Genomic DNA, 26,760 nt, shown 5'->3' with positions numbered 1-26,760 from the left:
GAATATTAAACTATTTCTAATTAATTATAGAGTTTTCAAGTAAATTCTGTGATGAAACAGGTATAGTGTGTGCTGAAGTATATCTTTAGTGTGTCCATACAATATTCTGATGTTTGAATATCGTAGTATTTAAATTTGTGTGGGGTAAATGTGGGGTAATCGTAAAATCTGAATAGATAAAAAGTAGAATATAAAAGAACATAAATGAAAAATAAAGGCTATGCAAGCGAAAAATATGGGACAACTGGCTAGGGGACACGTATTCTTTTGGTTATAATGCACTTTCAATTGATGCTGAAGAGATCATACTCTACTCTTTCCTCTCTTACCCTGCCTTCTTATCTAGTAAATATACATGCTGTTCTTATATCCCATTCTCATTTTACATCTAAATCATGAATGAAATCATCATTGCTAATAACACCCCCCTCATCACACTCCACCCACTCATCCTCAGCCCTTCACTCGGCTTCACCTCTCCTGCATCATCTTCCTCTCCTGTCGTACACTTCGTAGGCTTACACCGCCTCGTTGAGGTGAGTGTTATTCTCGATGTGACTGTGGACGTAGTCGTAGAAGTGCTAGTATGGGTCGACGTCTTTGTGACCCACGTGTCTGTCGTCTGCAGAGATTGGCACTCTGCAGTCTTTCCTTCTCCTTCTGTCTTTGTTGTTGTTGTTGTGGTAGTGGTCGTTATGTTTTTAGTTACTGTCTCTATTTTATATGGTTTTACTTCCAATGGTTCTATTTTTGAACATATTTTTTTTATCTCTTTGCATTGGCTTTCACATTTACACTCTTTTTTAAATCCGCATCCTTTTAGTAAATCATGGCATATCTCCCTTAATTCTACATAGAGTCCAAACGCTTGTGCTACTAAATCAAATGCTTTTGCTTCGTCTTCTGTTACTTTCACTGTTGCATCTCTTCTTATAAGTCTAAACGACTTTGTGTCTTTTGCTCCGCTGGGTACGGCTGGTGCATTAGGCACAACTTCGTTTGCTGATTTATTGTTTTCTATTTTTGCTTTTGATAAAACAAGACTTGCTTTTTTCATTGCTTCTTCTGCTTTCTCTTTAACATCTTTGTATTCTTTTTCTTTTTCAACTAACACTTCTTTTGTTTCTTCAAGTTCCTTTTTCAATCCTGGACATTTTTCTTGTACCCGTTCAACCAGCCTCTTACAAGTCTCTTTCCTTACTTTTTCCTTAGTAGAATTATTGCTCTTGCACAGAGTTTCAAGCCCATTAGTCGCATTATTCAATGCTACACAGTATTTTTCAAGAGTTCCCTCACAGTCTGTATTAGTCGACAAACTACCTTTGAATTCATCAATTGCTTTATCTTCTAATTTTTTCTTCTCAAAAAACAATTTACATTTCTCATTAAGTTTTTTACATCCTTTTCCTTTATTTTTCTCAAGCTCATTACAACTTGGAGTGAATTTTTCACAATATGGAGTCCAAAACCTACAATATTCTTCTTTTTTTTCTGCTTCTTTTACAACGTCATGAATTGCCATATGTTCTTTTAATGCGTTGCATTTAGAATTAAGACTTTCATTAATCTTTTTACAGGTAACTTCTAAAGTAGAACATGCATAAGAAAATTTAACATTTCTTCTTCTAATCCATAGTTTGCATAGTTCCTTGGTCTTTTCTCTGCAAATAGTTTCATTTTTCAAGCCTTCTAGCTTTTTTTCCAATAACTTATTCTCCAAATATTCTATACTCTCCAGTCGATTGCAATGTTGACTTAATGTATAACATGGCCACTTAATTTCGCTTGAATCTTGACCTAGAACATTACACTTTTTTTCAAGCTCTTTACAATCTTCTTTCGTCGGATAATCTCGTTTATCATTTAATTGTTCTCGCAAAGCAACTGCCCTCATTCGCAAATCTGTTGACACTGTAAGAGCCGTTTTTATTGGGTTTATACATAGTACAAATAACTCATCACTTTCTCCTTTCATCTTTTCACAGACTTTTACCAAGTCTTTTTGAAGGGTTTCAAGCCATGTTTCATTTGAACCATGTAACTTTCCTCGTAACTTATCTTGTAATACTTCATTTGCTACTGCTTCAAGTCCTTTTTTATAACACGCTGCTTTTAGGTTATTACAGAGTTTTTCAAGTTGACTTTGGCCTTTCAAATAAAAACAATCTGACTGTAGTCTTGTACACTCTTTTTCAGTAAGAAACGTTAGTAATTTATACCAGCTAATTATTTCGTTTGCCTTATTTCCAAGATGTCTGTTTATCTTTTCAGAAACAATTAGAGTGCGTTCTGCTAATCTTTCATCTAATTTATTACAAATTTTTTTCCCTTCTTCAGTTATGTCGCTATTATTTGTACATAAATCTCTTAGAATTTTATGTTCTTGAGGATTTTTACAGTTATTTTTGAGGATTTCCTCACATTTTTTCTTTCTTTCACCAACCTTACCTGAATCACTCAAATGCAAAGTTGATAAAGCTAGAAGAGTAATCGCATCTTTTGCATATGTTCTTCCAATATAAACACCTTTTTTTATTGCTTCCGTATAAAGTTCCTTCAAGTCTATTTTCTCTGCCAATGTAGTCTTTGGTTTTGTAGGATCAAAATCTAAACCTGGTGGTATATAAGTAATCTTTGCATTTTCGCATTTTGTTGTCAATTCTTTACAGTTTGGTTTATATTCATCTTTGCAGCTTGGTTCATAAAAGTGGCATTGTTCAAGTAATGATCTGCATTTTTCTTGAAATTTATTATTTAATGTTTTAATTTCTGTTTTAAGAGTATTACATTTATTTTCCCCTTTCTTTAGGAGATCTTCACACGTTTTTTCTTGATAAAGACACCGTTTCATTAATTCATCACTTTCATCGTCCAATTCCTGACAAACCTCCTCAAGCTTCTTTTTGCATCCTGCATCATTCTTAAGGTTTCCAGAAAGCGCCCTTAAAAGAACTTCGTCTGCTGTTTCATCACGTTTCTTTTGATAGCACGTATTTCTTAACTCGTTACATTTATTTTTAAGATCATTAAGGCATGCTTCTTCTAGAAACAAACAATCTTGTTCATTTTTTTTGCAATTAACAGTTGATGGGTTTGTTAATGTTTTTTCAATTTCTTGTTTTGAATTCTGACATTTCTTTGTTATTTTATCTTTTAGATCTTTGCATTTTCCTTTTATTGTTTCACTATCTTCACATATTTTTTCTAGTTTTGAACTTATTTTATTCAGTTTTGGATCAATTTTTTTTAAGTTTCCACAATATTCTTTAAGTTTTGTTTCGCATTTATCAGTGGTATCCATTTCTTCTTTTAAGATGAAAGCTAAAAGATTTACTTCATCATCTTGTGTTCCCTGTGCTTGTGTCTGCCGCTTAACCGCCCGCGCCACCGCCCGCGCCAAGCTGTGCCTGACGGGGGTGGGCTGTGCTGTGCTGTGTGGCTGAGTTTGGGTTTCCACTAATGTGTTTTGGTTGCATGTGAGATGTTAGAACCATGTCTTCAAATTTGAATTATTCTTAATTAATTTTAAGGGTGTTCAAGTAAATTCAGTGACAAAACTTGTCAGACAAGCACTGTGTGTGCTGAAGTATATCTTTAGTGTGTCCATAGAATTATTATGATATGTGTTTAATACACGTATTTAAATTTGTGTGGGGTAAATGCGGGGTAAATGTGGGGTAACAGTAAAATTTGAATAAATAAAAAGTAGAATGTAAAAGGACATAAATGAGAAATAAAGGCTATTTAGGCAAAGAATAGTGGCCAATTAGATAGGGAACACGCTATTTTATGTATAATGCACTTTCAATTGATGCTGAAGAGATCATACTCTACTCTTTCCTGTCCTATCCTCATTCATCTAGTAAATATACATGCTGCTCTTATATCCCATTCCCATTTTACATCTAAATCATGAATGAAATCATCATTGCTAATAACACCCCTCTCATCACACTCCACCCACTCATCCTCAGCCCCTCACTCGGCTTCACCTCTCCTGCTTCATCTTCCTCTCCTGTCGTACACTTCGTAGGCTTACACCGCCTCGTCGAGGTCAGTGTTATTCTTGACGTAACTGTGGACGTAGTCGTGGAGGTGCTGGTATGGGTTGACGTCTTTGTGACCCACGTGTCTGTTGTGCTGAGAGATTTGCATTTCTCTCCGTCTCCTACTGTTTTTTCTGCTTCTTTGACTGTTTCTGTGACTGTTGTTATGTTGGTTTCCGTTACTGTTTTTATTTCATGTGGCTTTACTTTCAGTGGTTCTATTTTTAAACATATTTTTTCTATCTCTTTGCACTGGTCTTTACATTTACATTCTTTTCTAAATTCGCAATCATCCTTTAGATGGTGACACGTTTCTTTTAACTCTACATAAAGACTGAATGCTAGTGCTACCAAATCAAACGCTTTTGCTTCTTTTTCTGTCACTTGAACTTTTTCATTTCTTTTTACAAGTTTAAAATGTACAATATCTTGAACTACACTAGGCGTACTAGGCTTGACTCCTTTTTCTGTTTTATTATCTGTTGATTTAGTTGTTGAAAAAACGAGATTTGTTTCTTCCATTGCATTTTTTGTATCCTTTTTTACTTTTTCATAATCTTTATGTTTTTCTTCTAAATCATTTTTTGCTTTTTCAAGTTCTTTTGATAATCCTTGGCATTTTTCTTTCACACGCTGAACTAGTTTTTCGCAAAGTTTATCTCTAAATGTTTCATTGTTATCAGTAGAACTGTTACAAAAACCTTTAAGTGTTTTATTTCCTGTTTGATCCCATAGTGTACAGTACTTATCAAGATTTGTTTTGCAGTTTTTTTTCTTATCAAGATGTCCTCTAAACTCAAATATAAGTGCATTTTCAAGGTCTCTTTGCTTATAATAAGGTTTGCAATATTTTTCAAAGTCTTCACATTTATTTTTTTCAAGATCCGGGCAATTGGGTCCAAATCTATGGCAGTGTGGGTGCCAAATAGGACAATATGTCCCTAATTCTTCTATTTTAGTTTTACTATCAATACCTTGGTATTTTTTAATGTTTTTTTCAAATATTTTGCATTGATTTTTCACATCTTCTACCATTATTCTGCAAGTCCTATTTTGCAAAGCACATAAAAGAGAGAAACGTTCATTTCTCCTTCTAGACCATTCATTGCATTTCTCCTTCAAATACATTCCACAATTCTCTTGATTTTTCAATATATCCTTATGTTCATTTAGTAAAAGTTCTTTCAATTCTTTAGCGTTTCTCAATTGATCACAATTTTGGCTTAATGTATGACATGGCCATTCAATTTTTTTAGAATCCTTTCTTAGAGCCTCACATTTCTTTAATAATTCTTCGCAGTCTTCTTTCACTGGAAAATCTCGCTTTCTGTTCAAATCGTCTTGCAAAAAGATAGTTTTCATCCGAAGATCATGCGAAAGCAATCGAGCTGCTTTTGATGGTTGTACACATAAGACAAATAATTCATTACTCGGAAAAACTCCTTTATTCTCTTTTTTCACTTTTTTGCACACTTCTATGAGTTTTTTTTGGAAACCACTAAGCCATGTTTTATTTGAACCATGCAGCATTCCTCGCATTTCTTTTTGTAATACTTCATTTGCTAATGTGTCAAGTCCTCTCTTGTAGCATGCTGCTCTGATATTCTTGCATGCAGTTTCGCTTCTACAGCTTTTTTCAAAATAAAGACAATACGATTCTAATTTTGTACAATCTTTATTGCTTAGAAACGTTGATAAATTCCCCCATTTAATAATTCCATCATTTTTATTTCCATCGCCAAAAAAATGAATCATAAGGGTTTTTGAAATGAAAAATTTACATGTTTCTTCAATATCTGTACTAAGTTCTTCGCATTTTTTGTCCTTATCTTTATTTGCATTATAATCCTCGCATAGACCTTTTATAATATCATGTTCTTTTAAATTTTTACATTTATCTTCAAGAATTTTTTTACATTTTTCTTTGTTAGTTCGTTGAGTTGTAAGAGATGGATCTTGAATCAAAAATGCCACCAAAGCAGTAGCATCTGCTGGTAAAGGTTTCCCAACAAGAGTTCCTTCTTCTGCTGCCTTTCTATAAATTCCTTCTAAGTCTACTTCTTCTGCTAATGTAATTTCTGGTTCTATAGGATCAAACCCTGAATATGATAATGTGTAAGTAATATTTTTCTCTTGACATTTTTTTTCCAATTCACTACACTTCAGTGAATCGTTTCCACAACTTTCATCATAAAAAATGCATTCTTCATATAATAATGGGCATTTTTTTTTTAGTTGTTCATCTTCCTTTATTGTTTTAATTTCCGTTTTAAGATTTTTGAAAGATTCACACTTTTGTTGCGTTTCTTTTACAAGATTATCACACGTATTTTTTTGATCAAAACATAATTTCATCAATTCGTCACTCATTTGACTTAATTCTTGACAGTATACTTCCAGTTTATTTTCACATGAATTTTTATCTTTAAAATTCTTTCCTTTTATTATTCTTAAAAGAACTTCCTTTGCTACCTTATCACGCTTATTCTGATAACATTTGTTTCTTAAATCGTTGCAATTCTTTGTAAGATCAGAGCATGCTTCTTCTAAAAACAAGCACTGTTGTTCATTTTTTGTACACTCATCATTTTTCAAATTTGAAGCTTCCTTTTTCACCAATTCTTCTAATTCTGTTTTAAAATCACCGCATTTTTTTTCAACATTTTTTTTTAGTTCTTTACATTTTTTATCACGTTTTTTGCTATCACAGAAATCTTTTAACTTTTCATGTACTTGTTCTGGAGTTAGATTTGCTTCACTTAATTCTTTGCAATGTTTTTCTAATTTTTCTTCGCATTTTTTATCATCCTTAGAATCTTCTTTTAGTATTAAAGCCAAAAGACGCACTTCCTCCTCATCTACTCCTGATGCTCCTGTTACCTGCCGCTTAACCGCCCGCGCCACCGCCCGCGCCAAAATCTAGAGGACATTAATGTGAGAGAAAGCGTGCTTGCTGGCTGTGTGGGCAGACTTTTAAAGCTGTTTCTATTTTATATTGCCTTCATTAAGATGTTGAATATTGAAAGTTTTAAAGGTAGTTTTTTGAGAAAAAAAGAACAAGACTATGTCATTTCTGTATTAATGACGATGTTTAAAGTGTCTTTTCAATTAATAATATGAGTATAATTTGGAAATACTTAAAAATTGAGGTTTGCATTTGAATTCGATACTGGAATCTTTAGGTCTGATTGATCTTCATGTTGCTGCACTAAATATTTATGCACTGTTTAATATTTATGTTGAACATTTTTTTATTGGATATTCCTAAAGTTCTTCTTGAGTCTCCCATATCTTTCTCTAGGAAATTCTCCTTCAGATCACTTTTTAGAATATCTTCTGAATTTCTCGAGTTTTACAGCCCAATGCAAATGTTTATTATTTTTTAAAACCATAACAAAAACTTTTTTTAAATCGTAGCAAAAATTCCCTTTAAATCACAACAAAAACTTTTTTTAAATCATAGCAAATGTTCCCTTTAAATCACAATAAAAACTCCTATTACCCATATAACAATACTCGTTGCTCCCAATCCAGATATTTTTATCCCCTCGTTTGGCATCACTGTATGATCTGTTTCACTTCTAGTTTCAGGCTTTCTTGTTTGTGTTTCTTCCGTTGTACATGGTACTGGTTTGCATTTTTGTGTTAGTGTTGTTACTGATGTAGTTGTAGTTGTTTTTGTAGATGTTGATTTGCTTGTTACCCACGTGGTCTTTGAATGAAGCGCAACACACTTTCCCTCCATCACTGTAGTTGCTACAGTAGATTCTGACTGAGTATCCGTTATAGTTGTTGACTCTGTAAGCGTCGTTGTTGATACAGACGTTGTTACACGAGGTTTGGCATCAGGCAACACAAATTCCTTACATGATTCATGTATTTTCTTACATGAGTCTTTAAACTTAGGACAGTCATCTTCAAGGACACACTCTTGGATAAAATGATCACAGATGCCCTTGGCTTCCAAATACAACTCTAGAAGTAAAGACACTAGATCAAATGCTAACCCTTGACGCACTGATGGCTCTATATCTGGGATATCCTCGCGACGTACAAGTCTAACATAAGCCGTGTTATTGCTGTGAAGATGATGATTCTTCTTCTCATCTGCTGTTTGAGAAATTGCCAAGAATAAACCAGAATCATTAACGGCTTTTTCAGCTTCTTGTCTAGTTTTCTTAAATTCATTTGCTCTATTTTCCAAATCTTTAGCTGCTTTATCCAGTTTGACTGGTAAGGTATTGCATAATATTTTTATCCATTTGACAAGTTTTTCACAAGTTTCACTTCTTGTGTTTTCGTCTTTATTATATTCTTTACATGAATCTTCAAGAGTCTTGTTTGTGTGTGCTGATTTCGTACAATAATCATCTAGTTTCTTAATGCAAGTATCTTTTTCTGTTAAAGAACCTTTTATATTGTACATAAGGGCTTTTAATAGAGGCAATTTTTCACGAAACGTCTTACAGTTCTTCTTGAGACTTACGCAAAGACCATCTTTGCCATTATTACCCTGTTCTAGTTTATCAGGACAATTCCCTGTAAGCATATCGCAGTATCCCTCCCAAAGAAAACAAATATCATCCTTTTTTTTATTGTCTTTTGACTCCTCAATGATATTGTGACTTTCCACATTTTCCTTAAATGCCAAACAATGATTTTGCACCTCTTCAGTCATTATAACGCATGATTTGTGATGCACCACACATGTAAGATTGAATGGATTTATTTCCCTCCTAAACCACCGAGGACATTTCTTATTTAAATATGTTGTACAATTATCGACGTTTGCCAAAATATCTGTATTTTTACTCAACAAACTGTCTTTTACTTCTTTCGTGTTCCTCAAATGAGCACAATTCCTCTTTAGCGTGGCACAAGGACCATTAAGTTCTTCAAAATCCTTTGTCAGGTCTTCGCACTGTTTCTCCAAAACGAGACAATCCTTTTCTCGGGGATAATCTCTTGTTTTATCTAAAACATGCCGTAGACGATAGCTCTTTCGTTTTACATCCTCTGCAAGTGCCTGGCATGTTTCTTTTGGTTTCAAACACATTGAAAGTGTATCTATATTGTTGTTTCTGACCATTTGGCACCTTTCTACTAGTTTGGTTACACATTTTCTAGTCCTATTTGAATCTAAGTTGTGAAGTAATCCAAATAATCCTTCTTCCAATATTTCGTATGCTAATTTGTAAAATGCCGATTTAGAACAACTTCGTTTTAAATTCTGACATGCATTGAAAAGAACATTATTAGAACAGTATGAACTTATATAATAACATTTCAGGCTAAGATTTATACAGTCTTCCTTGGAAATTGTTTCTGGTAGTTCGCTCCATGAGTACGATTTAGAGTCAGTAGCAGTATCGCTTACGCTGGAAAGCTTTTTGTTATAGAGAGCTAATTTAAGAGACTTGCATTCTGTTTTTAGTTCATTGTCTAATTCTTCGCAGACCTTATTTGGGTCAGTTCTGTTGCATGCATCTGCTAGTTCTTTTGTTAGATATTTAAAAGAAGGACATTTTTCCAGAGATTTAGTGCAAGACTGAGTATTGCGTAATTTACTTGAATTGTCTCCAGTATAATAGCTTGAAAATAACAAAAAATGAGAAAACTTTGCTGACAATGATTTTCCAAGAAAAACACCAAGAGTTAAGGCTTCTGTGTGAAATTCCTGAAGATTTATTTTTTCCTGTAATGTAGGTGGAAAGCTTAATGGGTTAAAAGGAAGACTGTGTGGGGGGGGGGGGGGGTATGTGATATTTTTTCTTTCGCAATCTTTTTTAAGCTCTACACAGTCCTGCACCTCTCCATTTCCACAGTCTAGTGAGTGAAAATAACATTTCCTGAGCAAAGGATAACAATGATTTTTCAATGCATTAGCATTTTTTAATATATTTTTGAAATTTTTAAGAACATCGCAGTTGTTTTTTGTTTTATTAAGGAGAACAGTGCATGTATGATCATATTTGTAGCAATGTAACATTAAATAATAATCTTTATTTAGTTTTGAGCAAGACTCTTTAATTTTTGTTTCACAAGTAGTTTTAGTTTCTAAATTTCCGTTAAGAGCCCTTAAAAGAATTTCATAAGCTAGATTTTCTCCTATTATACGAGAACATTGCTCAGCTATCTCATCGCATATAGAAGAAAAACCAGAAATTTTTCGAAAAATCATGCATTGAACGTGAGCATAGTTGCAGTGGCTTTTTTCTAAAAGCATACCATTTGAAATATTTGTAGCAATACCTAGAAGAAAATCTTTGGTACTATCTATGAGAGTAGTAATTTGAATTTTAAAATTACTGCATTTCTGCTTTGCATTTTCACAAAGCCCTTCTAACACAGGATGTACATTCTTTGGCTCCAAGGCCAGACCTTTCAAATTGCTGCAATATTTTTCTAATTCTCCCTCACATTGAGTCTCTGGGTTTTTTCCTAGAATCAAAGATAAAACTTTTTCTTCGCTGCATAAAAATGTTAATTTTGTATGTTTTGTTGCTGCTTAAAATTTTCTATACCTTAATGAATCTAATGATGAATCAAGTAATAAGTTTAATGATGGATCTTGTGACGGATCTTGTGACGGATCTTGTGATGGATCTGATGCAGATCTTTTATGAATGAATTCTAAAAAAAAATTAAAAACGTGAAAAAATAAAATATAATATATATAATATATATAATACCAATGTTTTTCGAGAAAGCATACGCTATACCAAGAAAACTGGCTAATACGAATGCTTTCATCTATAATAACAACAAATAATTTTTATAAAAAATGTTTCATATTTGACGTCGAAAAAATATCGTTCTCACTAAAAAATAGTGATAAACGATAATATTAATAACTGATATGCGATAAATAGATAGATAGGCATTGTTCTGTATTGTATTTACATGTCTTATTTTTGTGTTTAGTTTTTGTTTTTAAATTTATAAATTTTCATAAAAAAATATTCTTAAAATATATTAAATATTTTAAATGATATAATTTTATTAGTAATACTTTTTATAATTCCTATTTCTGTATTTCTTATTATTTTTTCTTGGGTTCTTGTTATTAATTTTCATTTTATCCATTTTGGTTTTGTTTTTTAAATCTGATTTTGTTTAAGATTTTTTTTCAGTCTTTTTTTAAGAATTTTACGTTATTCAGGTTTTTTTATAATAATTTATTTATGATATATTAAATATTCTTAAAACTAGATGTTTTTGTTCATTTTTCAGATATTTAGCATTTGAAAGATTCAATATCTTTTGTTATTTTGCTTTTAAATTAATTTATTCTTAAGTTTGCTTTGAAAATCCATGCATTTGTTTTTTATTGTTCTTTTTGGCTTTTTATGTATTTTTCTTATTTACGGAACTTTTGGAATTTTTCATTTTATATTATGTTTATAGAACTATTATGCATGTTTTTTGATTGTTCAAAGCATTTTTTTAATATATAAAAGACTGTTTTTTTTTTTTTGAATTTGAATTAATTGTAAAAAATATGATCAATTTATAAAGAATTGATTTTTTTTTAGAAAAAAAAAAATAATTTTCAAAAATAGTAAAATAAATGCATTGAATGTATTTAACTATATTTGTATTTTTCATAATACAATTAAAAATGAAAAGGCTTTATTCTTTAAATTATAATCAATTGCAAAACATTAATACTTTATAAAATATAATTTTTTTATTTAATATTCATAATTTAATTCTTTTATTTCCTAAAAATATTCAAATGAATTTTTCATTCTTATAAATGAGTATTAGTTATACAATCATCAAAAACATTTCACGAAAATACTAATAAATGAATATTGTTCTAATTTTAAACAATTATCCACATTCCCAGTATTGTTCCTGCAACCATCCAGATTAACTCTGTTCCCCTTAATTTTCTTGATCTAATTCCAAAGCCTATTGTATGTCTATCGTCAGAGGATGTCGTTGGTTTAGGCCTTAATGAACGTGTAATTGAACGTGTAGTTGAACGTGTAGTTGATGAACGTGTAACTGATGAACGTGTAGCTGATGAATGCGTAGCTGATGTAGTTGGTAAACATATCGTTAACAATTGTGTACTTGTTAATATTGTAGTTGAATTTGTCAGTGTTGGTTTTGGCTCTGGCAATTCTGGTGATTCTGGTGGTTTTGGTGCTGGTTCTGATGGCGTCTCTGGTGCTGGTGGTTCTGGTGGTGTTTCTGGTTCTGATGGTGTTTCTGGTTCCGGTGGTTTTGGTATTGGCTCTGATGGTGTTTCTGGTGTTTCTGGTGTTTCTGGTGACTCTGATGGTTCTGATGGTTCTGATGGTTCTGATGGTGCTGGTGGTGCTGGTGGTGTTGGTGGTTTCGGCGGTTCAAGTAATTTGCTGCATACACTAGTAAAATTATGACATAAAGGAAGAATTTTAACATTAGTTTCATTGCAAGAAGATGCTATAGATGAACATAAAGGTATTAATTTCTGACATTCTATTTCAGATTTAGAATTAGTAAACAAAAATTTAAAGATTTTTAATGTAAGCTGATCACATATTTCTTCTAAATGTAATTTCAAAATTTTGCATGTATTATTAACTTCAGTACATAGCTCATTCATTGTTTTTTTCATAATAGTATCATTGCATACTTCATGTAATTTTTTTTCACATTTACTATGATTAAATATTTCTTTGCCAACGACTTTGATCAAAGCGATAACGTTTTTCTTTTGAGTTGAAACTTTGTTACATGATTGTTCGACTTGAGAACATATACTAGTTAAATTAGGACAGGTTTCTTCGAGCATTTTACAGTAACTGAGGAATTGAGAACAACGACCATAATTTATATGATTTATTTGACCATTAGAAGATTTATAATATGATAAATAAAAAGATAATTGTTCGCAGTGTATTGGAATTTGATCTAAAATTTGTGTACATGATTTATTTTTATTAGTACATATGTGACTTGAGACATTTTCCGAACAATAATTGTCGAGATAATTCAAACAAGTAGTGTTATTTTTTAAAACTGAATTTTTTTCCTTAAGTGCACTTAATTTGAATTCCATTAACTTATCTACATTTTCACACATTTTTTTGAAAATTTTGCATAATATCAACGTATATTCAGAATATGGTCCTAATTCATTACATTCTTCTTTTAGTTGTCTACATGTAGCATATTCAGGATTTGGGATTGCCGCTTTTAAATTTTTCTCTAATCTTTCGCAGTTTTTATCAAGAAGATTTGTTAAATTTTTGCATGTTTCTTTTGGACGTAAACATTTATATAGTATAGGATAACTATGATACATAAAATTGCCACATTCTTCTAAAAGAGCATTTTTACAATCGCTCATAGTTCGATGTAAAGCTATGATTCCTTGATCATTTCTTTTTAATTTAAACCTTCCACTCAACTTTTTTATTAAAACCAGATTTGTAGCTACATCTAAATCTTCTTGATAACAAATAACTCGTACATATTTACAAGTATCGTAACCCCTCCAGTAATGAAAATATTTACCAATAAAATAACATATTGAAAGATATTCTTCACATTGGATTTTTGAAAGAGGACGATCTGGATACCACCAAAATTGATTACTTTTTTCGAACTTTCCTAAAAGTAAATAACAATAATGTCCAGTTTTGTAATATATCTTTCTACAAATTTTATATTCATTATTTGAAGATACATTGCATATAGGCTTGATGTAGCTTAAATAATTTATCGAAGAACATTTTTTATTTAACACTTTTTTACAATCTCTGTCTCCTGCTTTTGTATTATTTATCAAAAAATCGGCAATTAATAAATCTGAAAGATTCTGTATTTTAGCAACATATATGCCTGAATTATATAGTTTTCCATACGCATATTCAACACCATTTCTGTTCATATGAGTAGACGGGTTTTCAAGAAGATTAAAATTATGATTTTCCGAAATATCATAAAAAAAGCCTTTTTCTGCACATTCCATTTTTAATGAACGACATTTTGGACGAAGAACAGGGCAGTCTGAAAGAATAGAATAGCATTTTGCTAGCAAAGTCTTACATTCTTTTTCTGAGATTTGATTCGATGAAAATAAAGCCTGAGAACTTTGACATTCCTCTTTAGATTTCAAAATAAATTTGTTACAAACAGTGTCAACATTGACACACAAATCGAATAATTCGGGACTTCGCTGATTAATTAATTGACATTCATTTCGAAGTTTCCTTGTACATGTCTTTAAATCATTTGAAGTCCCTCTCAGAAAATCATAAACAATTACTTCAGTCACTCCCATACGGACTTTATTGTAACAATATTCTTTTAATGCTGCACACTCAGCACCAATACGCTTTGGACCATGACGTTCTAGGAAAAAGCATTTAACTTGTAACTTATTACATCGATCATGTTCATTTGTTTTTTTATTTGAAAAGTTAGTAGCTACTTCTTTTACTTTATTCATAACTTTATTGTATGTACCCTTGCATGATGCTTCAGGGTTTTTACAAATCTCTTGGAATCTTTTATTTACGTCTTCTATATTAATGCATGCTTCCTTTAATCTAACTTCACAATAATAATATAAATCATTGTTATCTAATATAGTAGCTAAATAATAGTAATCATCTATGTAATTCTGCCTTAAATTTTCGTGTTCTATCCATTTTAATTGTTCATATAATTGAACATGGTATCCATCACTTTTAAGTATAGAGGAAAGTAATGGATCATCTTCATATAATGGAGAATAATCATTGATAAGGTCTAAAAAATTAAAACTAAGAAAAAAAAAAACAAAAGTTACTTAAAAAACCCTCCCCCTCTGAAAAAACTCTTTTTATACTAATAAAGATTAAAAAAATACACGTTCCTAAAAATAATTGCATAAAAAAAAATAAATAATAATAAATTAATAAATGAATTTATCTTATTTTCTAATATACAATTGATTTGAAAATAGATAAAAAGTTACGATATCAAAAAAATTATTTACTAATATATTAGTTAAAAAATAAAAAATATTATTCTTATACATATATATCTATAACTTAATTATTTATTTCAATAGTTTCCAATATGCCTTTTGTTCTATTTTCAGTAATCTATTTTAAAATATTAATTTTTAAGTTGCCTAGTCTAGAAGGTTATTTAGAAAATTTTTAATAGTTTATATTATCTAAAATATTATAACAATAAAAGGATTTGTTTTTAAAATTTTTTTCGTGAATGTATTAATTTTTAAGATTTGTTGATTTGTCGATTTTTGTTTTTAGATATTTAGGGTTACTACGCGTACTACGCGTAACACTAACTTTAAATGTATAAGAAACATTAATAGCTGAAAATTATATTAGATTATTTGTTTACAAGATTTAAAATAAATTAGTATTTTATATATAACGCAATATTGATAATTTGCTAGTAAATTATTTAATTTAGATTTTAATTTCCATTTTTAAGACTAATTTTAATTTTATAAACTTAATAAGGATGGTTTTTATTATAATTATATATATATTAAAGGTTTAGTGAATGTTTTAAAAATTGCTAAAATATTTCTTGGAAGTAAAAATTGTTAGAAAAATATGCTTTGAAAAATATAATTGATACAAAGCTTTTATTTAAAATTTGAATTAATATTATTAAAGTTATTAATAAAACAGAAAATAAAAATTGATTTTAAATTTCAATTTGATTTATATTTAAAAATTTTAAATTTTATTTAAAGATTTTAAATATTTAATTTGGAAATATTATTTATGGTTTTATGAATTTATAAATATTCTTAGATAAATGCTATTCTGATAATTAATAATTGATATTTCAAACATATATTTTTTTCATAAATTATTTTATATTCTATATTTTTAATTTTTTCATAAAGGTTTAAAACATTGTTTCAAAGTAATGTATTTGATAATAATAATTATTCTTATTGATTAAAAAATAGTTTGTAAAATTATTTATATTAAAATTATTATTATGATGGATTTTTTTAATAATGGCTTATTTTTTATCTAGTTATTAAATTTTACTAGATTTTTTGTTCTTTCTATTGTTTTCTGTATCTTACATAGGTTTAAATTCATAACTAAATGTTTAAATCCATTAAACTTTAATCTACTTTTAATACAATATAGTATGGGATAGTATTAAATATTAGTAAAATTAATAGTAAAATTTATTTTATTTTATTATTATTTTCTATTTCTTTTATTTTTTCATTATTTCAATCATATTTATGAATATTTTTGCTAATTAGCTTTTTATATAATTTACAGTATCTTAAATATATTTAAAAAAATCTTTTTTTTTTTTTTCTTTTTTAAATTCCAAGTTCTAATTTTGTTTTAATTTATTTATTTATTATTGTTTTTTACAAAAAAAGCTCATAAATATATTTTCTTATATTTTCTTCAATCTTACCTATTATAAAGAATTTAAAGATTTTATGTAACTTAACTCTCAAATCATTATTTTCATAGAAAATTTGAATTCTAATTACCTTTTTTAAATTATTTTTATTTTAAATTATTTTTATTTTATATATTTTAAATTTGTTTTTTTAATTATACTATTCTAAATGAAATATGCCAATTTGAATTGAAAGAATTTGTAAAAATTATAAGAGTTATTTATCAAATTATTTCAGAAAAATCATAATATTATCGAAAACACGAAAAATATTATAAATTCAAAACAGTCATTAAATTTAATTAAATTTAATAATAATTTTAAAAAATTTTATAATTATAAAAAATAGAAATTTATGTAACGATATGAAAATATATAAATATTCGAGAATCGGGATTTCTAAATAATTTTTTGATTCCTTAAATTCTTATTTTTTTGCAAATTTGGTTTTAAATTTTAATTAAATTTTGGTTATACCTTTTAAAAATTTATAATAAATTTTTAAAAGTTAAAATTATGATATTTAAAAATTAAGTGTTAACTTGAAATTTATATGGTAATTAAGATTTTATAAGTTCAGAAATAAATATTAACTTATAATAACTTATAATAGAAGGTACAATATTTAATAGCTCACACTGAGGAAAATGGTTTTTGAAGTTTATTGTATTTTTTTATAAAATTTACAATTTATATTAGCACATGTAGCAGACATATATGCTCTTGCTGTAACTTCAGAATTTGCCTTAACTATTTCTGGAGACTCTTATTTGAGAGTTTGGGATGCTAATTCACAAGATCATCGTCTTATTCATAGTTTCAATGCAGGCCATAAAATTGGTGGACATAGTATTAGTATTTCAAAAAGTTGTCATGGTTTTATAGCAGCAAGTTCTGGATTCATAGGTGATGTTATAATATGGGATCTTAAGGAATTTAAAGAAATAGTGCGTTTAGGTGGAAAAAATGGAGAGACAAAGCCTGGGGAAGCATGGACTGTTGCATTATCGCCTGATGGGAAAATATTAGCATCTACTTCTTATAAAGGATCTTTAAATATTTTGGACATATCAACTAAAGAAAATATTGTTGAGCTTGAGACTAGGGGCAATTTCGGTATATGTATTGATTATGTATATTAAATCTTTTTTTTTTTTTTTTTAATATAGATAGTCAAAAAATGGACTATATATAGCAACAGGTCATGAAAAAGGTGGTTTATATGTATTTAGTGTTGAAAAAAAAAAATTACTGCATTCTTTACAAGGTAAATGATTTGAAAATATTCACATCAAATAATAAATAATAAGGGCATGCATTAACTATAAGATCTGTTTCCTTTTCACCCAATTCTAGTCTTCTTGCTGCAGCTGGTGACTCAAAAGTAATTACTTTATATGATGTACAATCTGGAGAACAGGTTGCAAATTTAACAGGACATAAAGGCTGGATTTTTTCTGTTGACTGGAATGTTACAGGAGAATATCTTGTTAGTGGGTAAGTCATTTAAAAACATGATTAAAATAATCTTAAATAGGGCGATTGATGGAACAACAAAAGTATGGGAAATTGAAAAAAAAGAATGTGTAGGGACTCAAAACGATAGTCAATGTGCTATTTGGAGTGTAAAATGGACTAGAAAGGGAACATGTGAAGGATTTATTAGTGTTGGTGCTGATAAGGCTATTCGTTGGTATAGAGCAGCTGCTACTGAATGAAATTTTTAGATAAAATTATAAAATAGTATATGTATGTAGATATTTTTTATGTAATAATAAATGAAATCAAATGTTTATCTGGCATTTAGTGTTTTTTTACTAAAAAGTTTCGAAATTCAATACTAGTATTTTTTAAAATAGCTAATTTTTCTTTTTGAAAACGTGTTGTTTTTTGAATATTTTTTATAGTAATTTTTGATTTTTCTAAATTTGAATCTTTACTATAAGCAATAGTTTTTGCACTCATAAGAAATCGAATGTCTTTGGGCCCATCGACATATTCTAAAACTGCCATAGGTGCTGAATCACTTTTTCGTGAAGGTAATTTTAAAACACGAGTATAACCACCATGACGTTCAGAAAATCGCTTTTTAAGAATTCCATATAATTTCGGAATTGTTATCTTTGGTTTCTATAACATATTAATATTAATTCTAAGAAAATAGTCATTAGCTTCCATAAACGATTGATTGAACATGTTTATATGCAGATTGATTATAAAGACCTTTTTTAGCGTAAGTAATTAACTTATCCGCTATTTTTTGGGACTCTTTGGCCTTTGAAAAGGTTGTTTGAATTGATTCGTATATAATTAAAGAAGATACAATATTTCTAAGAAGACTTTGTCTATATAGATATGATTAAATGTTTATTAAAAAAAGAAATATACCTGTGAGACGGTAATCGATTAAATTTCCGCCATCGCGGTTTTATAGGCATATTTCTATGATTATTAAATTAATATTTTCTTGATTTTTTTAAATAATTATGGAAATTAAGGAAAATCGACAATTGAATTTTTAAAAATTAAATAAAAAGTTAATGAAATTCGTCAAATATTAATAAATTTATTCAAGAATTAAAAACATTCTTTAAAAATATATCATTTATGTCAAAAATATATTTTTTTCTAAGCGGCACAATGTTATCTGTTTCAATAACATACATGTTACTTTTACAAATTCGTTCAACAAGAGATATGATTTCTGAGTCATTAGAATGTCAATTATTTCGACTTAAAAACCAAAATAATGCCAAAAAACCATTATGGACATCAGTTGTACCATTAATGTCTTGGACAGAATTAATCAAAGAAAGATGGAATAATAGTCTTCGATTTACGTCTTTATGGATACAAAATATTGACGTTATAAAAAATACTAATAATCTTTGGAGCAAAATATACGGAATTTCTTCAACACTTGTAAAAGATAAAAAGCAATAATATTTTTAAAAATTCTTATCATTGTTTATTTATTATTTTTACTATTTTTCAGTTTTTTAAACTTTTTTAATAATTTTTTAATAATTTAATAAAATCTATATCATATAAAATTTAATTTTGGAAGCAAAGGTTTGAGGTGGGTTGATAGCTCAGTTGGGATGAGCGTTGCACTGAAGATGCAAAGGTCCCGTGTTCGATCCACGGTCGGCCCACCTTTTTAAAAATTTAAATTATTTTAAAAAACATTTTCTTACTACTATTAAAAGAAAATCTAAAAAATAAAGCAAATATTTTTGAAAAATAATTTTAATAATTAATTTTATTAGAAATAAATATAAATTAGGTGTATATTGATGTATATTTATTCAGATAAAACAATAAATTTTTATGATTATTTAACACTAAATAACGAAATTTTTAAATAAAATGAATAGATTAATAAATTTTATATTTTATTAGATTATAAAATACATTTAAAAGCAATTTTATAGAGACTTAAATTTCAATAATATAAAAATTAAATATAGATTCATAAAATAAAGGTTTTTTTTAAAATTATTTTATCCTTTTTTCAATATTATCAGCTTTGCAAAATATAAAAAAATATTTTTTATTGTTTCTGTATTCATAATTTCATGGTTTTTTAATGATTAGAAAAATGATTTAAATAAAAATGTATAGAAATATTAAGACTTTAACTTTTGAATAGAATATATAAAATTTTCGATATGCAAAATTTTATGAAAAGATAAACGTTTGACTTTTAACATAATATTAAAACGATTAGGAAAAGACTCAATTAGAAGTTGACGCTATGTCTTCAAAAAATGACTGGAATTCGTCTTATACTGAAAGAGAAATACATAATTTATCTCTTTTAAGATCATATCAAGATACTACGTCAATTTCATCTGATACAAGTGGATCTTTACCTAGTACACCAAAAGAAGAGTTATCAATTGTAACAACATGCAAATGGAATGGATGTTATAAAGACCAAGGAAGTTTTGATAATCTTATAAAACATTTATATAATAGTAATATTTAATCTAATAATTGAATTTTAATTTATTATAATAGTTCACATAGGAAATATAAAATCCATATATATATGTGAATGGGATAATTGTCCTCTAAAAGGAATAACGCATATGTCTCGTTCATCTTTTATTATTCATCTTAAATTTCATATAGAAGAAAAATCTTTTTCTTGTACAATACCAGGTATATTTAAAATAAAATAACATATGTATTTAAATATATAGAATGCGGTAAGTCATTTATTCATTTAAATAGTCTTAAAAAACATATGAAAATTATACATAACTTGAATTTTTTATGTTCATCTACTTTTAATTCATATATTCAAAATCCTTATTTACAAAATCAACTTATAACGAATAAGAATATTGAGAATTTTTATTTAAAGAATGAAGACACGCATTTTGATGATAAGGAATTTGTTCAGAATAATCATGATAAATTAATTGAATGGTCAGAAGACGAAGTTGCAATGTCTTTTTATGATCTTTCAAACTTTTTAAAACGAAAATTACTTTGGATAAAGGAAGAAAATCAAAAATTAAAAAAACGATTACATAGAGCTCAAAATAAATGTAAAAAATACTATATTCAAAAAGAAAGTGTTTTTGAAAAATTACTTATTAAATCATTAGGAAAAGATAAAGCACTAGCTATAATTAGATAATTGTTGGTTTATAAATATGTTTGAAACTTTTAATTTTATTAGTATTATTTTATTGAAAACACTGATATATTTGTTATTTTGATTTATTTTATATTTTTAATAACGTTTTGTTAATTACAAGTATTATTTAATATATAAAAATTAAAATATAATAAAAAGTTATATAAATACAACTTTTTTAATATAAATAAACTATTATTTTAAAAATTAGTAAAATTTAATTATTTTAAAAAATAAAAAATATTTTAAAATATATTAAATAATTTTTATATTAACTACTTTATATTAAGGTTACTGATTTTATTTATAGATTTTTATATAAATTAATATTAGTATATTTAATATTATATATTTAAGGATAAAAAAATATTGAATATTTAAAAAATTATTTTTTAAAATATCTTAAAAAAACTTTAAAATGAATAATATATAAAAGTAATAAAGTATTGAAAATATTCTAAATTTTTAGAAAAATGAGAATGTCTAATAAAATTTCAATAAAATGTACTATTTACAATAATAAAATATTTATTTATTATTATTAGTATTAAAATCATAAAAATTACTTAATAAACCAATATTTTATTCAAAATAATCATTTATAAAAATTATAATAATAACTCTTATATTTAACAATTCTAATGAAATAATCAATAATTTATTTAATATATTTTTCAGAATATTAAAACATAAAAAAATATATAATAAAAATATATAATACTTATAAATATATATTAATTTTTTGAGTTTTAGTTTTTATTTTAAAATTAAATTTTAGGAAATGCTAAAAAACAATTCGATTAAAATATAAATATATTTTTTAAAAAAAAAACGTATAATAATAATAATAATGAATAGATATAATTTAAAAAAATTACAACAAACAATATTGAATAATTTCTTTTTTGGAGAAAAAGTTAAAGTGAAATCTCTGTTTTTTAAAAGAAATTTTAAACAGAATATATATTTGAATTTTAAAAAAAAAAATCCTATTTATATTCCAAAAGAACTAAACTATAAAACAAGGTCATTATGTAAGCAAGAATTAAAAAACCAGAAAATGAGAGGACCTCGCTTTGAGCAGACTGATTTTAACTTACAAGTATAAAAATAATTAAATATTCATTTTACTATATTAACTTAGTTAATAGCCTCAACCTGAATCAGCAATTGAACTAATAGCAAATATACCTATTAAATTTTCAAATCAAAGAGTCGTTTCATGTGATGGTAATTTTATAGATTTATTGTAAAATGTTAATACATTTATAAAGGTGGTGGAAAACTTGGCCATCCCAAAATATATATCAATTTAGATGAAAATGAAGATATTTCATGTAGCTATTGTGCGCCATACTTTAAAAATATTAAATTTAACATTTATACAGGTGGGGTACGTTTTCAAAATAGAACTTTATAAATAATACACTTTAAATGTTTAATTATATATTTAATGTAATACACTTGAAACAAAATTAAGTAAATTAAAAGCTATAATATATTTCCACGTATAATTTTATACAGCTCCCAAAACAGTAGGCTGACGCTTATAATAAAATTTTTCCCATGGTGATAATGGGAAAGGAGGAGATGACAATCTTAAACTGCTCTTGAACGCAGTTACGTCTGAAAAATGTATTGCATCATAACTCTTTTTAATTCTTTGTTTAATTCTCGTGTATTGGTTCTTAAGGAATTCAAAAACATATTCAATAAATTCGAGAATATTTTGTTCTGGATATTTCTCAATAAGATAAACCTGTAATTTTAATTTAAATTCTGATAGCCTGTTACTTGATTCTAGTAGAGCGACTAGGTCATTATATGGAATTTTCAACATTTTACATTCGAAAAAATAATACAGCCTTTCAAGAGACAAATCCCTAACTGAAACTTCTTCCAAAGTTTTAGACCTTAAATGAACAGAAAGTTTTTTCCTATCAGGAGAAATAGGATAAATATATTTTCGAAACATATCAATTAAATCTTGTTTCTTTAATTTGGTTAGTTCTTCGTTAACCCTTAAATCTAAATTATTGTTATCATTATAAATAGCCATGAACTATATAACTTACACCGCTCAAAATCATATGTTCCTGTAAGAATAAAAGTCCAATAATCAAGTGCTTCACTTCTTAAACTTCGATAATTCCTCTGATTTAAAGAAATAAGAGTTTTAACATGCGCTTTAAATTCCTCTTCTGTCATAGCATCTATCATTGCTGATAATTTATATAAAAAAGCAATAATTCGTTGTTCTAAATACATAGGGTCTCTTAAACTTTGAATCATAATTCGATAACTATAAGCATAAGTAAAAATTAAAAATTATATAAAAAAAAATACTCTAGGTAAAGTGAATGTTCACCAAGAGCAGTTTTAACAATATATCCTAATTGTTCTATTGATCTTAATTGAGTAAAGGCTGGATCTTTAGCAATAAGGAGTAAAAACTGAGATGCTGCTAATAACTTTGAATCTTCCGCACTACCAAGTTGAAGAGAATAAAGAACAGCTGAATTTAATTCATTAGGATCCTCTAAATCTACTTCATAAATGTAGTTGCTTCCTAAAAGTATATTAAATGTGTATGGAAAAACCAATAATTATTAACCTTTATCAAGCATTTGTATTCGCGATGGAAGATTCTGATATGGATATATTGGAACAGGACCAAGCCTATTTAGTAAAAATTTAACGTAACCTGGAAAAGCCTAAAAAAGTTAGATAATCAGTTTGATTATAAATATATTTTTTACAAAAGAAAGACCACCAAGTGCTAACCCTTCTACAAAAACTCTAGAAAAGCGCATTATACGAAATGATATCATATCCGAATAAGTAAGTGCTACAACAAAATTAATAAAAAATAGATTTGAAGAAAAAATAAACTTTGCAATGAATAAAAGATGTTGTAATCTGCCCATGACTTGTCATTATAGAGATGTCGAACATAATAGAACAAATATCTATAAGGCATAGTAATATCAGTACTATACCTTGACATAAGTTTATTCTTGTAAAATTCAAATTTATTCGGATTGGGATAATATTCTAGCATGGCATCCATAAAAGCTGACAACAAATCATATACTTTATCGGTATAACAATATATAGTCAAGTAAAACCCCATATTATAACCATCTATATAAAGCTCATTTCCCGCAACACCTGCATAATAAAGCAAATCCCCAAGATCATCATAAATCATATCGATATAAACACTATAACCTTTTAGTACAATTTATACAGATTTTAAAGACATACGCTGTTTCTGCCGCATGACGAGAAGTAAGGTAATATTTAGGACTAAAACAAAATAAATTATAGTTTAAACATTATTTCCAATAATATTACGATTGAAAAGCCAACGTTAAATATGTTTTAGGAGAAGAAAATGTATCATCCCATTTCATCCATAAACGAAGAAGCGTGTTATTAAATACAAGATAAGGTTTATCGAGTTTCTAAGTAAAGTCAAATTAATATAAAGAGGAGTCTAAAAGTTACTTTATCCAATTTCGGTTTTATAACAAAGGTCTTTGGAATAAATTTATTTTCAATAGGTAATTTCAATAAATCATTTTCGGATAAATTAGCAAGTTTCTAATAATCTTAAAATAAAACAGTAGCATTTTTTACTATACCTGTGTAATGTTTGCTGATAAAGGCTCAACTTTATATTGCGTACCATACCATTTTTCTGTTTTATCCCAATTACCAGGATGAGTTTTACTAACAATATTGAGTATAAAATTTTTTGGAGTTAAAAACCCAAGAAATTTCAAGATATCATTTTTACTGTATTCCTGAGGAATAAAATAAGATAATAAATCTTCATGAGCTATGTGTTTTTCTTGCATAAGAGAAGACAATGATGAAACATAACGATGCAATGGTTCAGGATCTTTAAAACGAAATCCAAGATCGTATATTGATTTTAATTCAGTGTAAACCCATTTTGGAATACCTGATTCTATTATTGTTAATATTATATTTTAATTAAAATAAGACAAACGTTTAATCATTTCTATATATTGGAATACTGTGACAATTACATCTTCATAATTATCTATAAAAAATAAATCACTTTCCAAAAAAATAATAAAATAATACCAAATCCATCATCAGTGAGATCTAATTGTATCCTAAAAAACTCTACGCCTGAAACTATATATTCTTTAGAAACACTATAAAAGATATAAATACAAATCCAGAAATTCTACTAAAAACTAACCCAATATCAGTTATCCATCCTTTTGTTTGTAATAAACTAAAAATAGATCCAGAAGCCTTATGCTCTAATTTATTGATTAAAAAATAAACATAAAAATTATAAAATCTAACCTATCAAATATTCAAGATAATCTGAAGCTCCTGTCTTATACAAAGTCGAAAGACCATCAATGGGAAATACAAGTTCTATTAACAACATATCAGCTATTGGTTTAGCCCAGCGTTGTTGCTAATATATATGAGCATCATAACTAAAGTAAAAAATCTTACAGAAAGCTCTTTTTTTGTAAGTGGCTTCTCTATAAAAACTGGCCTTTCAGACCCATTATCAGGAACACCAGAAAAATATTTAAGGACTAAATCCTGAAGCTCATCAAGTGTCTCTAGTATACAATGAAAACATATTATACTTAATGCATTCTTGTACCTTTTGAAAACACAACGAGTTTCATTAATCTTGAAGAATAATATTTTCCATGGAAATCGAGAAGTACTTCTATAACATCCAAGCCTTTTTTTTTTGGCTCAGTGATTAATGTTTGATAAGTCCCTGTCCCAAACTTTGAATAAGGAGACTTGGGATTCGAAAGAGACTTTTCCAATTGAAAAAGACGCCATAAATCACTTTGCAGATTTTTTTTATTTTCTAAAATTTTTAAGTTCAAAAATTCTAAAAAAAAAAAAAAAAACAAAAAATACCAGAATCAACAGCACGCGCTTCGCGATCGACTGCGCTTCTAGAAAACAGTGGATCAATAAAAAAGTGAGAAAACATGTCAAGTGCTTTTTCGAAATTCTCATGTATTATTTGAAAGAAATAATTGGTATTTTCCATTGAAGTGTATGCATTATAGTAGCCAGAATGTGCAGATAAAAAAGAGGAGAAGTCGTTCTCTCCAGGATACTTTAAATATTAATAACAATATTATAAACAACCTCTTATATTAACCTTCTTAGTACCCATGAACAATAAATGCTCACAGAAATGAGCAAGACCGGGAACTTCATCCTAAATAATAATTAAGTCCTAAGAACACATTATCTTTTTAAGAACTTACTGGGTCACTAAAATGACCTACTCCAACATCTACTGATGCTGCTGAACTACCGGCAGTTGGATCACTAATTAGTAAAGCTTGAAGCCCATTGGGAAGTTCAATCATTCTATAATTATAGGTATCTTTATCTGATTTTTTAAATGAACTAGAAAGAAGTTTGACTTGAGCATGATCGGAATGTAAAAATGCTTGATTTGTTCTGCCATCTGCCGCATATATTTTTTTATGTAAAAACAACGAAGATAATGCAGAAAGCAGCAGAATATTCCACATCAATATATTACACACAGAGCCTTTTCAAAATCTACCCAGAATACTCCCAATATTTATTTCTTCGCTTTCTAATGACTTTTTAGTTATTTCTTTA

The 26,760-nt window shown here is 27.8% G+C and overlaps 9 protein-coding genes and 1 non-coding gene across 10 annotated transcripts; 4 read left to right on the top strand and 6 right to left on the bottom strand.

Moving 5' to 3' along the window:
- Positions 1 to 388: 388 nt before the first annotated feature.
- T551_00911 (uncharacterized protein) lies at positions 389 to 3,406 on the bottom strand (the record flags this gene model as incomplete). Its single annotated transcript, XM_018373175.1, has 1 exon — positions 389 to 3,406. A coding segment is annotated over one exon (3,018 nt), but the record flags the coding sequence as incomplete, so codon positions are not given.
- Positions 3,407 to 3,905: 499 nt separating this feature from the next.
- Positions 3,906 to 6,962, bottom strand: T551_00910 (uncharacterized protein; the record flags this gene model as incomplete). The annotated part of the gene is made up of 1 exon (XM_018373174.1): positions 3,906 to 6,962. The coding sequence occupies one exon, from the start codon at positions 6,960 to 6,962 to the stop codon at positions 3,906 to 3,908; it is 3,057 nt and encodes a 1,018-aa protein (XP_018230920.1).
- Positions 6,963 to 7,521: 559 nt separating this feature from the next.
- T551_00909 (uncharacterized protein) lies at positions 7,522 to 10,799 on the bottom strand (the record flags this gene model as incomplete). The annotated part of the gene is made up of 3 exons (XM_018373173.1): positions 7,522 to 10,516; positions 10,571 to 10,679; positions 10,739 to 10,799. 3 exons carry the CDS (start codon positions 10,797 to 10,799, stop codon positions 7,522 to 7,524), a joined length of 3,165 nt encoding a protein of 1,054 aa, XP_018230919.1.
- Positions 10,800 to 11,874: 1,075 nt separating this feature from the next.
- Positions 11,875 to 14,920, bottom strand: T551_00908 (uncharacterized protein; the record flags this gene model as incomplete). The annotated part of the gene is made up of 2 exons (XM_018373172.1): positions 11,875 to 14,798; positions 14,848 to 14,920. 2 exons carry the CDS (start codon positions 14,918 to 14,920, stop codon positions 11,875 to 11,877), a joined length of 2,997 nt encoding a protein of 998 aa, XP_018230918.1.
- A 2,081-nt stretch (positions 14,921 to 17,001) lies between these two features.
- Positions 17,002 to 18,166, top strand: T551_00907 (SKI complex subunit WD repeat protein SKI8; the record flags this gene model as incomplete). Its single annotated transcript, XM_018373171.1, has 6 exons — positions 17,002 to 17,004; positions 17,062 to 17,098; positions 17,148 to 17,581; positions 17,622 to 17,715; positions 17,759 to 17,945; positions 17,986 to 18,166. The coding sequence occupies 6 exons, from the start codon at positions 17,002 to 17,004 to the stop codon at positions 18,164 to 18,166; spliced, it is 936 nt and encodes a 311-aa protein (XP_018230917.1).
- Positions 18,167 to 18,251: 85 nt separating this feature from the next.
- Positions 18,252 to 18,886, bottom strand: T551_00906 (ribosomal protein L17; the record flags this gene model as incomplete). Its single annotated transcript, XM_018373170.1, has 3 exons — positions 18,252 to 18,578; positions 18,631 to 18,793; positions 18,837 to 18,886. 3 exons carry the CDS (start codon positions 18,884 to 18,886, stop codon positions 18,252 to 18,254), a joined length of 540 nt encoding a protein of 179 aa, XP_018230916.1.
- A 202-nt stretch (positions 18,887 to 19,088) lies between these two features.
- T551_00905 (uncharacterized protein) lies at positions 19,089 to 21,099 on the top strand (the record flags this gene model as incomplete). Its single annotated transcript, XM_018373169.1, has 4 exons — positions 19,089 to 19,370; positions 20,179 to 20,428; positions 20,472 to 20,615; positions 20,657 to 21,099. The coding sequence occupies 4 exons, from the start codon at positions 19,089 to 19,091 to the stop codon at positions 21,097 to 21,099; spliced, it is 1,119 nt and encodes a 372-aa protein (XP_018230915.1).
- T551_05007 lies at positions 19,530 to 19,603 on the top strand. The gene has a single exon. It is a non-coding gene; the product is annotated as a tRNA-Phe (tRNA).
- A 1,060-nt stretch (positions 21,100 to 22,159) lies between the features above and the next one.
- T551_00904 (uncharacterized protein) lies at positions 22,160 to 22,519 on the top strand (the record flags this gene model as incomplete). Its single annotated transcript, XM_018373168.1, has 3 exons — positions 22,160 to 22,201; positions 22,251 to 22,329; positions 22,374 to 22,519. 3 exons carry the CDS (start codon positions 22,160 to 22,162, stop codon positions 22,517 to 22,519), a joined length of 267 nt encoding a protein of 88 aa, XP_018230914.1.
- Positions 22,520 to 22,615: 96 nt separating this feature from the next.
- On the bottom strand, positions 22,616 to 26,666 carry T551_00903 (uncharacterized protein; the record flags this gene model as incomplete). The annotated part of the gene is made up of 19 exons (XM_018373167.1): positions 22,616 to 23,127; positions 23,175 to 23,401; positions 23,446 to 23,668; positions 23,714 to 23,813; positions 23,859 to 23,947; positions 23,992 to 24,323; positions 24,367 to 24,408; positions 24,457 to 24,566; positions 24,610 to 24,705; positions 24,747 to 25,075; positions 25,118 to 25,171; positions 25,216 to 25,289; positions 25,337 to 25,400; positions 25,447 to 25,564; positions 25,606 to 25,718; positions 25,763 to 25,981; positions 26,035 to 26,239; positions 26,285 to 26,344; positions 26,394 to 26,666. 19 exons carry the CDS (start codon positions 26,664 to 26,666, stop codon positions 22,616 to 22,618), a joined length of 3,240 nt encoding a protein of 1,079 aa, XP_018230913.1.
- Between the last annotated feature and the right edge of the window lie 94 nt (positions 26,667 to 26,760).

The sequence above is a fragment of the Pneumocystis jirovecii genome (assembly GCF_001477535.1).
Source record: "Pneumocystis jirovecii RU7 chromosome Unknown supercont1.3, whole genome shotgun sequence".
Taxonomy (NCBI): Eukaryota; Fungi; Ascomycota; class Pneumocystomycetes; order Pneumocystales; family Pneumocystaceae; genus Pneumocystis; species Pneumocystis jirovecii.
Note: the sequence above shows the minus strand (reverse complement) of the source record. Positions and strands in the feature narration are given on the sequence as shown.